Raw genomic sequence first — 16,602 nt, 5'->3', positions numbered from 1 at the left:
GTCCTCTCCACATAAATGCAGCCAGAAAAGTTGCTGCTGTGCATTTTATACGGTGGTGGCAGCTTTTCCTTTTAGATATTTCATCATTCCTCTTATCTCCAAGCGTGTCTAAAGTTTATCCAAATTGCTGAAGTCACTAGTAAATTCATTTGGACCCCCCAGATATTTATATGACCTAAAAATCCTTTCATCCGAGAATGATCGTCTCTTCGGAACACTGAGGCTCTCTTCGGACAGAGTTTCTTCGTCCCCATGTATCCTTCTTTCACGCGAAACACCCCTCGACAATTTTATCCTCCTCGGACATACACTAATCTTCACCTTGGACTTTAGGCCCACTAGGTATGGTTGGGCTTTACCCCCCTACACTTCAGTCAACCTGTTATTTATTGTTATTAAATCAAATGATCCAATTATAATAAGAACGTGTCATTCACAAACAAAATATAAACAAATTTCTTCAATATCATAGGCTAATTTTTTTTTTTTTTAAGAGAGTTTCAACTTATGACGTTTGCTCCTAATGATAGCTTTTTATCATCAGACCAAGACACCAATAAGTTTTTGGTGTAAGCAGAGATTGAAACTCAGATCTCTTATTATATTATTAGAGATTTTGTCAATTGAGCTAATTAAAACCACATTTTGGTATCATAGGCTATTCCTATTCCAACTTCAAAGAATCATTGGTTAGCAAATTAAAAAGGAAAAAAAATCAAAAGCTACAAAGAATCCTGAATATATGCAAAGAGGAGGTACCTTTCTTTTTCAGTGGCCAAATTAATTTAGTCCCCTCATAAAAGAACCTTAAGCTTGAAGGCCCATATCAACTCCATTTTTTCTTACAACTAAAATAAGAAACCTTTCTTTTCTTTTCTTTTTCCCTTTTTCTCTCCTAATTTTTTTGATGTTTCAAAAATAACAATGGGGGAGCTTATTAAAAGAGGATTTTTATAAAGCAGATTTAAAAGAAAAGGTTTTTTGTAGGCTCAAAGCAAAACAACGCATAAGATCCATAAGAAAGAAGATTCAAAAGCTCATATTAAAGGTATGCATCATTATACTCATTTCAAAGAAGATTCAAAACTAGTTCTTTACGAATAAAATTCATCACATGCCTCCACAAATAGATATATTATGACATGATTGTCAAAATATTTTGTAAAATGCAAATAAATATAAACAATTAAATCGTATTTTAGAGCAAAGTAAATCAAATAATGATTTTATGGATTTATTGGAATTGATCCCAAATTCTCAATCTCATTGCCATCAAGCATGAAATTCATTCAAAAAAGTTTTTTTCCCCCTCTTGTGACAAAGGAGGAGGATTAAAACTAGGACTCTCTTCTTTAAGACAATAGCCATTAAATCTTGGCATAAGTTAGTAAAATTTGTTGAAACTTCTTTTAAATTTTAATGAAAAAGTTAAAAAAGAAAAACATCTGCAACCATTCCTTTTTACTAAAGAAAAGTCTTCATGAAACCACCTTACGTGGGACTTAACTTTATAATGTAATTTTCTTAATATTGAGAGAGTAATTTACTATCATCAGACAATTTTATAAGATAAATTTCTTATTTAAAAAAATATATATATATAAAAATTGAGAGTTTTTATAAGTTTGCATTATATTTGCGATCTAAATTTACATTGCAAGTAAAAAAAACTTTTCAAAATACTGTTAAAAAAAATTTTAAAATAAAAAACCTGAAATTCCTTTCCATGATTGCTATATCAAAAAAATTCCCTAGGGAAGTAGAACCATTTTTGTTGTTTACAGAGCCGTCAAAATCACACAAATGACAAAACATTAAAACCCCACCACCACCACCTTTGCTTTTCTGTTTTACTGTCAAGCTTCCCTTAATCCTTTCTTTCAATCAGGAACTAAGCACACAAACCCAACTTTGATACTGTCTGTCATTCATGATTGTGCCAAAAAAAAAAAAAAAAAAAAACACCAGCTACCGACTTGAAACAGTCACATGACACACCACACATAATAATATTGAAACCCAACCAAATCCCACACGCAAACCTATATTTTTCAGCACCCATTATTATCACACAAATGACAAAACATTAAAATCCCACCACCACCACCTTTGCTTTTCTGTTTTACTGTCAAGCTTCCCTTAATCCTTTGAATCAGGAACTAAGTTCACAAACCCAACTTTGATACTGTCTGTCATTCATTGATTGTGCCAAAAAAAAAAAAAACACCAACTACCGACTTGAAACAGTCACATGACACACCACACATAATAATATTGAAACCCAACCAAATCCCACACACAAACCTATATTTTTCAGCACCCATTATTAACTGTCAACTACTTTCTTCAGCAATGAATTGTTCATTAATAAATAAATCTTTCAACTACCAGTTATTTAGGCCCCCTTTTACTTCTTATTCGCGTTTGGGAACTACTTTGTGTTGTTGTCTTGCTCTCTCTGTAAGGCGTATCAGGAGCCAAGCTTGTTGTTGTCGTGTCTCTGCACCTCGGTCTTACTCCTGTGAGTGTTCTTTTACTTGGGTAATTATCAAAATGAAAACTTGGGTTAGTGAAAAATCATTGAAATGAATGCAAGGAATGCAAGGTTTTTTGGGTGTTATGCTTTGTGCTTGAAGAAATGACTGACTGGTCTTGTCTGATTGGATAACTATGCTTGATTGTTTTACTGTTGGTGTTTAATGTATGTGTTTGTATATATTTGTGTATGTATATGATGTTGTTAAAGACTTGAATATGTATGTGTATGTTGGTGGTCAAAGAAAGTTAAATTAGGAAGTGGTTTGTTGTGTTTGGAATTGAATGTTGAGAATGCGAGTGGTTGTGAAACATTTTTCTCATAAAATAAAAACATATAGCAAAATGTTGTCTCCTTTTCTTTTTCTTTTTTTTTTCCTTTTTTTTGTTATGTTGGTTTTGTTGTTTAAAATTCAATTTGGTTGAATTCTTGATAATGATAGAGAATATTTTTGGTTATGTACAATTTTATTAGATTAAAATGAAGTTATTGGTGAGGGAATGGGAGAATGGACAGGATAATTGAATGGCAACATTTTGTTTTACATTGCATTTAAAGGTGCAATTCAATTAAGAACAGCCATCAGAGTAGATAGCGATAAGGAAATCAGAAATGTGTTGTTTCATGGTATACTATCAATTATTGCGATGACTCCGCCTCCACCCAGGGTGCCTCAGCAGTAAGGGGGAGTGCCTAGACAAACTATGAACCCAGAAATCTCTGGTTTGTAGCTGAGACATTTTGCGATTTACCCGATGCCTGCTCAGTGGGGGGTGTGTAGGCATCCAGCCTGATTATTAGTTACACCATTCTGGACCTTGATTGCCATCATTAAACACAACGGAGGAATTTGATCTCTCTAGGGTCCAGATATGTATTTTGAGGTTTCCACTTAGTATTTTTTAGTGAAGTCAAAATCACATTAATATATGAGTGAATTTGATATATATATATATATATAAGATGAGCACTATGAAGTTGAATTATCAAAGGGGATTAATGACAGAAACATGTTGATGTGGCACCCATAAACAAATTACAAGCCCTTGTTTTGTGCTGGGGTATTCGGTTGCAAGGGCTAATGGGTTTGATGAACCATCTTTGTTATGCATGAATGCTTATATCTCACGAAATATGTTGCACTGATTTTTCTTCCATTCTACAGCGTCACCTTCTGGGACATTTATGGAGGTGGTCAAAGCAGTTGGTCGGCAGGGGTCTGCTGCCCCCAATAGTGTTGCTATTAGAGCTGATCAGCAAAGTTATAGTTACATACAAATCATTTCATCTGCAGTGAAGATATCTAATTTGTTAAACAACAGTGACATAAAAACTGTGAGTAGTTCACTTACTCTTATAACTTTAAAGATAGCATACCCCACTCTTGTGCATGAGACTTTTATATTAAGTTGGGAAGAAGTATGGAAGTTCAATAAGAATGTGGCTATTATGTTACACCAACCACTTAATCAGTAAATTTAATGTAAGAATTTCCAGTTTGGTTCATCGATTTTTCAGCTATATTCTTTTTAATATACCTGTAAAGAAATTAATATTAGACTTTTTACCTTATTCATGCAATATTTTGTACTCATTTATAATTATTGGGTGGTTACTCAGCCTTGTGAAGCAAGGAAAGATGAAATTCCTTCTCTTTCTATTGATGGCATGGGTAAACAAAGACATCTTGGTGGAGCTCGAATAGGAATTGTGGCCAAACCTTCAGCTGAGTTTGTTGCTGGAATATTAGGGACTTGGTTTAGTGGAGGCGTTGCAGTTCCGCTAGCACTCAGCTACCCAGAGGCTGAGCTCTTACATGTGATGAATGATTCGGTGTGTCCTTGAGTGCTTATTCTCTTTTGCCTTTAAATTGCAAATATTCATATTTCTTTCATATTTTTTTATTGTTAGAAGTGCTTCTAAGGGTCCTTCCCTAATTCTTTTGTTCGAATTTGCAAATGGAAATTAGTGAACTCAAACTTCATGTATTTGTGAAATTTATAAACCTAGAACATTTTTTAGTATCAACTGCCAACCCCGAAACAATAATATGATGCCATTTGACTTCAGAATTTATTTTATGGAGTTCACTATTATGATTTTTACCCTTTTTGAAGATAGTCATGCTAGCTGATGGCATCTTATTTTATAGGTGAATTAGAGGTACTATGATTGCTTAAACTTTATAGCAATATATGTGCTGAAAGGAGGTTGTAATTCATGCCAGCATCCATCATCTTCATTTTGTAATATATATATTTGTAATTTTCTGTATTCTTTTTTTTTTTGTTTGGACTTGTTTTTTTCCAACTCTTTCCACTATTTTTTATAGGATATCTCCATGGTACTAAGTACCAACGATCATCGTGAGTTACTGCAAGAAGTTGCTTCAAAATGTGCTGCTCAGTTTTCTATTATTCCACCTGTTCCTAGCACTTCTTCACTGAAAAATGCTCATGATCATTCACATCCTGGAGAAATAGATGAACTTGGAATTTTGCGTGGGAGTATTGAGAACTCAAGTAAGATGGCCATAAAACTTTGAGAAATTATAAAAAATTGTAGCTTGTTCAAACTTACAGAAGACATTTTTTTTTCCTTCTCAATCTACAGGTGAGGATCCGGCATTAATTATATATACAAGTGGTACAACAGGTAAACCTAAAGGAGTTGTTCACACTCACAGAAGCATCACTGCACAGGTATGCAGCATGTAGAAATCATTTTCAAGAAAAAATCTTCTTGTAGATAACTGTTCTTCCGAGCATTTACTCTGAACATTGATTTCTTTTTACCTGCTGTCAGACTCCATGGTAACAACCAATGCTAAAATCGTCTTGATCGAGCAATTACTTGAATTGAAACTATGCAATATTTTCTTATTTATATAGTATCTAATTTTTTTTTTAATGATTTTTAAATTGATATTTGCTGCACTATTGGGTCAATTTCAGGTACAAACATTGACAGAAGCTTGGGAGTATACATCGGCTGATCAATTTTTGCATTCCTTACCATTACATCATATCCATCATATTTTACATACTTAGATTGCAAAACTTTTATAGTTCTTCATATGATTACATCTTGAGTGTATGTATTTTTTGACTACTTTTGTGAGCTGCTGTATACAACTTGATTTGGAAATTCAGTGTTACAGTGATCCTTAACTTATAAGACACACGTTCATGGCCTTTTTAATGCTTTGCTAGCCCCTCTCTATGCGGGTTCAACGGTAATATATTCTACTATCTACTTTATGTTTCTATTAGACCCAATGATTGATCCCTTTTTCCTTTCCTCAAGCTCATGTTTTCTACTTTTTGTTCAGCTTAACTCTTAAAGTTCACTTTTCTTTTACCACTTTTGGTTTTAATATCTTTCATTGTGTTATTGAAGGTTGAGTTTATGCCAAAATTTAGTGTAAGTGGAATCTGGCAGAGATGGCGTGAGTCATATCCAGTTGATGGGACTAGGGCTGAAGATGCTATAACTGTATTTACAGGAGTAAGTTTCATCTTCATCTTAAGCTTGTTTATGTGAATGGACACTTTTTATGGTACCTATACTATTTTTGTGTACTCTAATCTTGTTAGAGTATGGTGCATTGTATTCTGTATATTAGTTACCCACTGCTTGATGGTTATTTTGTTTTATATCCTTCAGTCACTTAGAATATTACCTGGTTGGACTCTTTTATGTACCTCTTGAAATTGCAAATTTATGTTCTTGTACCACCACATTAACTTAGCGGACTATGCCGTGGATTATGTCGATTTCAATTTTCTTTGGTTCATACAGAGTCAAGAGTGGGCCTACTATTCAGCTTTATCTTGTCATAGGGTAATACTTAAAGACAGAAATAGTGAATCTTAGTTAGGTTCTAATGCACACTTTTTTTATTATAAGGTACTTATTCCTAATATAGAGTGTTTATAGTGTTTTAGTAGAATGGTCAAAGTTGAGAGTTGATGCAATGAATTAATTTGTAATATGTAGGTTCCAACTATGTATACTCGACTGATACAAGGTTATGAAGCAATGGATACAGAGTTACAAGTTGCTTCTGCCTCAGCAGCAAGAGAGTTGCGACTTATGGTAAGTAGAAAGGGGCATTTTCTACACTGTAAAATATTTTAGATTTTGCAGCTTTTGCTTATATTGTGGATTGTCGTATATATTCTTTTTGTTTTAATCCATTGACAGCAGATAAAGCTACTTTTATTTCCTCTTTTTTGTTTTTTGTTTTTTTGTTTTTCCTTTCCCAGATGTGTGGTTCCTCGGCACTCCCTCTACCTGTCATGCAACAATGGGAAACCATCACTGGGCACCGCCTTTTGGAACGATATGGCATGACTGAAGTAAATGAATTCTAGTTTAAGTCTCTCTTTTTTCAGGCTATCTATTAACTTTATGGAGGAGAGTATATACTATGTCTAATCAGCAGATGTTTAATGGTTTGTTGTTTTTAGTTTGTCATGTCAATATCAAATCCTTTAAAAGCTATGCGGAAGCCCGGGACTGTTGGGAAGCCATTTCCTGGTGTGCAGGTTAGTAAAGTTAAGGTTTTTTTTTTTTTTTTTTTTCCTCTTGGCTCTAGCGGGTTATTGGCCTTCATGATGAAGTGGATGATGTATTATAACCACTGAACAGAAACAATTATTGTAAAGATTTCATCTAAACATCTATGAATAGCATAGTGGAGTTATATTTTTCGATTTATTAGAATTATATAAATGAAATGGATTTCTCACCAGAATAGACATTAATATGAAAGAAATTATGTATGAATAATGAAATGATGCATTTGCGATAGGTCAAGATTCTAACGGAGGATGAGAATGGAGACAATACAGATGGGGTGGGTGAACTTTGCATTAAAAGCCCTTCATTGTTTAAGGAATACTGGAAACTTCCTGAGGTACTTTCTGATATCATATACTTATTTCCGTGCATCACTTATTATTCCTTCCTAATTGTTTAGTAGCTGATGCATTTTTCAAAGCCCACTCAGGATTATGGAGACAACTTCATTTTTCTTTTGTTGGTTAGTTACACATGCACTCAAGCAATTGAACCTGCGACCTCACCCTTCATCTCTTCTACTGGGGGTGTGGGTGCAATCTAAGCTTAAGCTGATTGGCAGCGAAAACGACTATTATCATTAGGTTTTTAAATTTTACTAAGATGTGTATCCATTCCAAATTTTTGTCTATGTTCTATGTTAGTGCCATCTTTTTTTCTTTTCTCAGATCATTTCTAACAACCAAAGTAGAGAAATACATGTTATTTGACCTTTATGTCTCTGCACACACCCCCAAACCCCCACCTGGACCCTTTTTTTTTTTTTTTTTCTGTGGAAGCCATGATCTAAGAATTTTGACAACATATACTCCATGTGCTTCAATCTAATAGGTCTCATTAATGTTTTAAATTTGGGTATACAATCATATTGAGATTCAAAACTAATTTAAATTCTGTAACATATGGCCTAGATGTCCTGCAACTTCAGAGTTTTAGTCTAAGAATGTCTTTGAATTGTACTTGTATGGATTGAAAGATGAAATATGCTTTAGAAAACAGGAATACGTAGAATAATGGAATAATGAAATTTGGAATGAGGAATACTCATACAAATTCACTTTTGCATTTTTTGGGTTATAGGTAACTAAGGAATCATTTATTGATGGTGGCTTCTTCAAGACTGGAGATGCTGGTAGAGTGGATGAAGATGGATATTACGTCATTTTGGGACGTAAGGACATTTAGAATCTATGTGCATTGTATTGTTCTTTATATTTTGCTAAATACTTTTTATCTCAGATTATGCCTGAGACAAACTTTTTACTTGAGATCCATTTATGCTCGATGTGTTCTTTTGGTTCCATGCAACATGCCATGTGTAATATATAAATAAACCTACTTATCAATATATATATACACACATAAATCTGGTACTGCTGGTTAGTGAACACATATATCTGGCTCTTTTAACTTGTCAAAAATATGCTCATGCCATTTTTGCTCTGGGTGGACTCACTCAGCGTAGTTAGAAGTTTTATAGTTTAAAACAAAAGACTAAAACTACTGTCATCCTATGTTGAAGAAGATGGCCCTGCAAGTCCCAGATGAAGAACTTATTAATTTATATATTTTTGAATTTTATGGGATTCAGTTCCAGTTTCACATATTAATTACCTCTTACACTGATAAATGGGCCCAAATTTCATGATTATCTGAATACTAATTACTAGTGCTATTGAGTTTAACATTGTTATAATATTCCATAAATCAATGATCACATATTTATACGCTACTACACTGTGTGGTGTGTTTATCAGGTACAAGTGCTGATATTATGAAGGTCGGTGGATACAAATTATCTGCATTAGAAATTGAGTCAGCTATTTTGGAGGTAATACTTCTTATCCACTCTCTTTCTGTGTATAGTCATGGTCCCTTTATTGCAGGACATTTATTCTTGTTCTTCTAAAAGTCATCACCCTCGGGTACAAACATTCAAAAAAGGGGATTTAAAAAAAAAAAAAAAAAAAAAATCACAATCAGAATATCTTTTGTGCAGCATCCTGTTGTTGCAGAATGTTGTGTGCTGGGCTTACCAGACAAAGATTATGGAGAAGCTGTTTGTGCAATTATTGTGCCTAAAGAGGATGCAAACGTAAAACAGGAGGAAGATTTGAAGCCCGCAATAAGCTTGAAAGAACTCCGCTCTTGGGCTAAAGAAAAACTTGCACCTTACAAGGTACTGGAGCATGTCCATCATTCACTTCTTCCCTGCTAGCTCCAATTTTCTTTAAAGAATGCCTTCTCTCTCCAGTTATTTGTATGTTGATTGATGGAATACTGAAGCATGCTCTTTACACTAACATAATTGATGATAAATAGATTTCGAGAGGATAGATTTTCTGGTGAGTTTGATACTCATTGCTAGACTTGGGGCTGTGTTTCACGGAGACTTCAAAATTGGGAAGTGGTTGAGGCTTAGGAAGGAAACGTCTGTGTTAATGATTGGGCATGCCATGTATACGAGCATACTGAATGTCTTCTCCAGTAGTAGATTTAGCCTGATGTGCTTGATTTATAAATCTGTCTATATATGCAGTGTCTTTAATTTTAGTAAATTTAAATAAATTCCTGTCTGTTAACTAAAAAATTTTGTTATTTCTCTCCAGCTACCAACCAGATTGTATCTATGGGACTCACTGCCCCGTAATGCTATGGGAAAGGTGAATTACTTTCACTCTATATTTTTGCAAGAAATAATTGTTTCGTTTCCATTTCTTACCATGAAAATTTCTGATGAGTATGTACGATTTTTTTGTTACACTTCCTTAATGTGATAATATCTGATTCCAGGTGAATAAAAAAGAGCTGAAGAAAGTGCTGGCTGCTAAACAATAAGTGTATATTGACTTTAGATCAAAATGAAGCATTTAATATTCAGCGTTCATTTGCCAATAGATGTTCGTGCGTTTTGCATTTTTTTTGGCTGGTCTCACGGCACTGTTCACAAACCAGCCAACTTTAGTAAAACATAGCAATAGTGTTTTGTCTTTTAAAAGTTATTTTGTTATAGTGTTTTCAGTAATAAGTTTTTAGTTTTCAGCAAAATAAGTGGTATCCAAACAGATTCTTAGTATAATATAAAGTAAATTGCTTTCTCTTTATACTTTTGCAAGACAAATATTGTTTCATTTCCATTTCTTATCATGAAAACTTCAGATGGGTATGTAAGAGTTATTTTTTTACATTTAGGTTGCGTTTGACATTGGCTTAAAAAGCCAGCTTTTTATACTATCTAATTTATTTTTGTTATTATTCATGGATTTCACTGCACTTTTTAGTACTATTCATGAGTCTCACTGTACTATTTCAGTTACCTTTAGCTTTATCTACAATACTTTCAGAAAAAAAAATTTAGTTTCAACTAAATAACCTATTCCTAAACAGACTTTTAGGTTGCGTTTGGTATTGGTTTAAAAAGTTAGTTTTTTTTTTACTATTCATCTTATTTTTGCTACTATTCATGGGTCTAATTGTACTTTTTGATAATATTCATGAGTCTCACTATATTATTTTAACTACTTTTTAGATTTATTTATAATATTTTCAGTAAAAAATTTTTAGTTTCAACTAAATAAATTGGGAGAAAATGGGCAAATGCCCCTTAAAAAAAAAAAATCCAGCATTTTGCTTAATTTCCCAAACTAATTAGGGAAATGTCATTTTTTAAAACTCGATTTTCTTAAAATTGAGTTAAAAAAAAAAAAAAATTCTGAAGCCCTATAGCGGTGTTTTTAAGGAGCCTATAATGACGTTTTAAAGACCTATAGTGATGTTTTGTAACTCGATTTCCATGAAGTCGAGATACATGCAAATTTTTTTCTTTTTTTAACATGTAACTTGACTTCATGGAAATCGAGTTTATAGGTCCTTAAAATGTCACTATAGGCTCCTTAAAAACGCCGCTATAGGGCTTAACTCGATTTTAAGAAAATCGATTTTCAAAAGAGGGGCATTTTCTTAATTAATTTGAGAGAGAAGAGAAAATGCTGAATTGTTTTTTTAAAAAGGGCAAAGGCCAATTTTTTCTAAATAAACTGTTTCCAAACAAACTTTTAATGTAATAATATCTTATCCTAGGTGAACAATAAAGAGCGGAAGAAAGTGCTGGCTGCTAAACAGTAAAGGCTTTTTTTTTTTTTTTTTTGATAAACTGCAATTTCATTAAACAAAAGTAGAACAACCAGGGAAATCTCCCTTACAGACAACCTCAAGAGGGGGGGGGGGTGTTGGGGGGGAGAGATTCCGTTTATTATAACAAAAGACATGAAAAGAGTTCAAGACAAGTCTAGCAGAGCAGTCACATGGGCTGCAGAATTACAAGTCCTCCGGACCCAACTAAATTTAAAAAACGAGAAATTAGCAGCCAAACTACTGATATTACTAATGATAGTGTTCATAGACCAGTCCGAGATATGATCTGAGCAAGACAGTGCATCAAAGCAGCAATTTGCATCTCCTTCAAACAAACAAGACACAACCCCAACGCTCTTGGATAGCTAGGTTCACTGCCCACAGGATTGCCTCAGCTTCAGCTTGGGCTGAGGTTCAGAGGTGATGCCTTGTTCCCCAAATGCGAATGACCTCACCATGATTGTCGCTTGCTACAGCAGCTAGTGCAGACCTGGTATCATTCAAGGTGGCATCCACATTGATCTTGATCCAGTCCTCAGGAGGGGGAGACCAAGCTGCTGCTGTGCTTTGTTCCGGTGAGGGGTGGATAACTGGAGAGAAAACCTTAGAGAATTCAATGAATTTAGTGTGAACGTTTTACTTGGCTTTTAACAGATCAGCTTTGCCATCTTGAAACAGAAAATGATTGACAAAACTACACTATTGGTCCCTGAAGTTTGCCCTATGTACACAATTGGTTCTTCAAGTTTAAAGTGAGCAAAATTAGTCCCTTAAGTTTTAAAACTAAGTTGTATTGGTCCTTTTACTAACGGGTGTTAACGGTGTTACTTACGTGGCCAACGGAACAATGACTTGGCACTTTTTTTAATGACGTGGCATGTTTTTAATTAAAAAATTACTAACTAAATTTACATGTTCAAACCCACTGGGGCCACCACTGATGCAACAACGACTTTGAGCAAACAGGATGGAGCCATTGGAGATGATATGCGTCTTACAACGACTTTGCAGCAAATCGGAAACGATGGCAAAGGCGCAGGACTTGCCTTTCCATCGATTAAAACACATGAACTTTTATTGATGGTGGGATTTATCTGTGAATTCTCATGCCCGAAACTCACATCAAATCTGATCCAACTCTCCAAAACCACCATCTATTAAAAAAGAAAAGCACTATCAACCCATGAAACCACCCACAACGCATATTCATTCTACCCATATTCGCAAATCTAGAGAAACCAAACCCACATTAAAAAAACCCAGCCTCTGCCATTGAACCAAACGGCCTAACTTATTTAGTTTCGCTCTACCGCAAGCTCATTGGAGGACCTCCGTTTTGTGCACCACTGCCGGACCTAGCTAGCCTCAACGGCTTCAACGCTCTAGCCACAACACTCATCGCCACATCAGTCCCAACTGCCACAGTTTCTTGGGTGTGTCCCTCGCAACCAAACTGCAACAAAAAATTTCCAACATGTTTTGAACTGAACACCTCTGATGCTCAGACCATGAGAGTGCTGACGGGAGAAAGAGGCAAAGAAGGGAAAAAGAGACAAAAAAAATTGAGAGAATGACATGGCATATTTTTAGCCTTTAGATTGTTTATCTACCATGTGTCCTTCATCTATATTAAAATGGGAGAGTTTTAAACGGGAGGAGAGCCTCTCCCAAAGAAATTAATGTCTGAATATTTTGGAATTTGACAGCTTTTCTATAATTTTTTAATTAAAAACATGCCATGTAATTAAAAAATATGCCACATCATTAAAAAAATTGTCCAGTTATTGTTCCGTTAGCCACGTAAATGACACCGTTAACAACAATTAGTAAAAGGACCAATACAACTCAATTTTAAAATTTAAGGGACTAATTGTGCTTACTTCAAATTTGAGGAACCAATTGCGCACATATGGCAAACTTCAGGGACTAATAGTGTAGTTTCACCAAAATGATTCCTAGCCCCCCAAATTTCGTCGATAATTAGGGCCATATCCAGCGATATGGTTCATTGCTCGTGTGCAGGAGCAAAATGTATGGACTGTAGATCAAAATGAAGCATTTAACATTCAGTTTTGGAATTTAAAATTTTTATGTGAAGGTGATCTCAATTACAAAATTTTGAACAGAATAAACCTTAATAATGATATATAGAGGAAAAGAAATGTTTTCTATATATTATATGCTTCATGCCATTGTAATTTGTTCATCAAGTTATCTTATCTGTTACATTTCTCCTAATGGATGCAATATGTCATTGCAATATTATGGACCTCGTGCCTGGTATTATATGGATGAAATTAGTCAAATTCTCTCTCTCTCTCTCTCTCTCTCTGATTGCTATTTGGGACTTTGGTTTTGTAAATAAATTGACCCACTTACAAAAAATTCAAACACCGTTCGTTATGGCAAGCAGAAGTGCTACACACCAAAACTTATGCTCAGTTTTAGGCTAAAATGGCCAAGTACCATTGTTTGGCCAAATATATATGGATATGCCATTATTTGTTAAATAATTAGGGATCTACCACTTTTTTAAAATTCGTGTTTGCCGTGACTCGAGTTTCACAAACTCAAGTTCCATAAAAAAAAAAATAGCACAGCAAATTTGAAGGCTATTTTTTCAAAGAACTCGAGTTTTTGAAACTCGAGTTACACGGCAAACTCGAGTTTCAAAAATGTGGTAAATTGCTAAATATTTCACAAATAGTGGTATATTGCTAAATATTTTGCCAAACAGTGTGCCATTTTAGCCCTCAGTTCTAATGTTTGCTACTCTTGTTGGGGCTATCTTCTTCCAAGCCAAACACATCAGTGCAAGGACAGGAGCTCAAAGATGGGGATGAATTGGTTTCAGCTCATGGAAACATTGGATTAGGATTCTTCATCCTTACAAGTGACAATTACTACTTGGAATATGGTGCAGCACCAACCATTAAGTATAGTATTCGGTGTTGCCAATCGAGACACTCCAATCTTCATTTAACAGTTATGCAAGTCTTATAACTTTTTTGTTTTTGAAAAGAAAAGAAAAGAAAAAGGTAATAAGGGATACAATAAACAATAAGAAATAGTGCGGTAATAGACTTATAGTACATTCCGGAACCAAACAAATTATAACAGGGGCAAGTTCCTCAAATGCTACATTGAAAACAAGTTTGCTCTAACATAGAGTCCTAACATAGTAAAAGTTCAATATGGGTATGAAACACCCTTGAACGTTTAGACCCAAAATTACACAAATACCAATTCAAGCTTTATATCAAATAATTAATGAGCGGAACATGATAATAAGCTTATAATAGAATTGATAGACAATTTAAGCCAAATATAAACACATTCACAGCAGTAAATATAAGGCAAAGATAAAGGGAAGAAAGATGTAAACACACGGACAATACACGATGTGTTATTGAAGAGAAAACCGAAGTCCTCGGCATAAAACATCTCCGCTGCCCTCCAAGCGGTCAATAATCCACTAGAAAATGTAGTTGGGATACATGAACAGCAATAGACCCTCCAAGTCTAATCTACCCAGGTATCTAAGCCCTCCAAGCTTCTTGCTCCAACGAGGTTGCGCCGAACTTTTTTCTTTTCTAGCTTACCGGATTCCACTACTTGACCATAGCATCAACCAATGTATATTGGTTCCTTCCAAACTGCTTCCCTTAGCACCAAATAAACCTTCTCGCAGACGTGGGTGTGGTGAGATAAGGATTTGGTAAAAGACCTCTCAAGGGTATGACAATGGAGAGGAAGAGAGTAGAGGAATTTGTAGAGTTTCTTAGATGAAGATTAGGAATGAGGCAATCTTGTTTTTCTTTAGGGTTTTCTCTCATAGAATTCTCTCTGGAAGCTCTCTACATTTAGTGAGTATAAGGGTCTATATATAGTGAGGTGAGATGAGAATACGAAGTGACAAATTTTTGCCAAACAGGGTAAATTGGTGGCTTGGTCTCGCGGCTTGTCCAAGTCGCGAAATCAAGTCGTGACGTAATGGCCTCGCCAGCCTGAGATTTTTGTCCTATAGTGCGATAGCTGGCGCGACCCTTCAGCTTCCCTGCGTGCATCTCACATGCCTGAAGTTGGCGACTTATAGTCGCGAGCCACCCGCGAGTCCTAGCTGCGAAGCTCTGCTTCTTTGCACATACTTGAGCTTTTCTTCACAACTTCTTACACACTACCCTTACAATAATCCCACCTAAATACAGGGTTACTAAGTGCTTAAATTACAAGCAAATTAGCACGAAATAAAGCCAACTAGATGGTTGATAAATTTCAACCTTACACATAGGATGGCAAAAACAATATGCGCCGCATGGCCCATCTCTGCCTTGCGTCCTAGAGTGAATTTTTTTTATTGCGAAAAGTTGATAGGGCAGGGACGTGCTTTGCTCGCCCCCATCCGAATGTATATGTATGTGTATACTACATTGAAAACAAGTTTACTCTAACATAGAGTCCTAACATAGGATGACAAAAACAATATGCGCCGCATGGCCCATCTTTGCCTCGTGTCCTAGAGTGAATTTTTCTCACTGCAAAAAGGTGATAGGGCATGCAGCGCATATTGTTTTTGCCATCTATATATATACACATACATATACATTCGGATGGGGGCAAGCAAAACACATCCCTGCCCTATCACCTTTTTGCAGTGAGAAAAATTCACTCTAAGACGCGAGGCAGAGATAGGCCATGTGGCGCATATTGTTTTTGCCACACACACACACACACACACATATATATATATATATTATTTAATATATATTTAACCTATTTATACATAAAATATATATAGGCCATGTGGCGCATATTGTTTTTGCCACACACACACACACACACACATATATATATATATATTATTTAATATATATTTAACCTATTTATACATAAAATATAATTTCTTTTTTCTATACATATCTTAGATATAATATCTTTTTTTCTACACTCTATTACTATCTTCATTTTTCTCTATTTCTCTCTTAAGTACTATCATAGTTGCCATTTCCCTTTATGCTTCATCTTTATCTCATTTTCACTCAAAAAAAAAAAAAAATCTTTATCTCATTAATGTCAGAACTAATCTCATTAGGATTAGTAAAACATCTCTAAGCTGCCCCCAACTCGACTTACCCAACTACTGTGCCAAGCAAGTTTTCCTCATTCCAAAGAGTAAATGGGGGTGGGGACAAGACACCCATGATCTGACACCCACCCACTTCATTGCCATCCCTTAGAGATCTTATTAATAAGAAGAAGAGCATAAGTATTCTCTCTTTGTGATAGAGGAATAGATTATACCTAGACTTACAATCATCTACAATTAATAAAATAACTGTTGGGGAGTT

The 16,602-nt window shown here is 35.0% G+C and overlaps 1 protein-coding gene across 2 annotated transcripts; it reads left to right on the top strand.

The window, feature by feature from the left end:
• The first annotated feature begins 2,063 nt into the window (after positions 1-2,063).
• LOC111988084 (probable CoA ligase CCL8) lies at positions 2,064-10,224 on the top strand. 2 transcript variants are annotated; one of them, XM_065782962.1, is made up of 17 exons: positions 2,066-2,521; positions 3,702-3,871; positions 4,157-4,369; positions 4,869-5,058; positions 5,150-5,238; positions 5,491-5,562; positions 5,721-5,771; positions 5,936-6,043; positions 6,536-6,634; positions 6,805-6,897; positions 7,009-7,086; positions 7,353-7,457; positions 8,201-8,291; positions 8,878-8,951; positions 9,120-9,299; positions 9,730-9,783; positions 9,914-10,224. In XM_065782962.1, the coding sequence occupies exons 1-17, from the start codon at positions 2,353-2,355 to the stop codon at positions 9,956-9,958; spliced, it is 1,881 nt and encodes a 626-aa protein (XP_065639034.1). In that variant the 5' UTR covers positions 2,066-2,352; the 3' UTR covers positions 9,959-10,224. The 2 variants fall into 2 exon arrangements, with proteins under 2 accessions (XP_065639035.1, XP_065639034.1); XM_065782963.1 differs by lacking the exon at positions 6,805-6,897 and having other exon boundaries at positions 2,064-2,521.
• Positions 10,225-16,602: the final 6,378 nt, after the last annotated feature.

This window comes from Quercus suber, unplaced genomic scaffold (assembly GCF_002906115.3).
Source record: "Quercus suber isolate HL8 unplaced genomic scaffold, Cork oak 2.0 scaffold_322, whole genome shotgun sequence".
In the NCBI taxonomy this organism is placed as follows: Eukaryota; Viridiplantae; Streptophyta; class Magnoliopsida; order Fagales; family Fagaceae; genus Quercus; species Quercus suber.
Note: the sequence above shows the minus strand (reverse complement) of the source record. Positions and strands in the feature narration are given on the sequence as shown.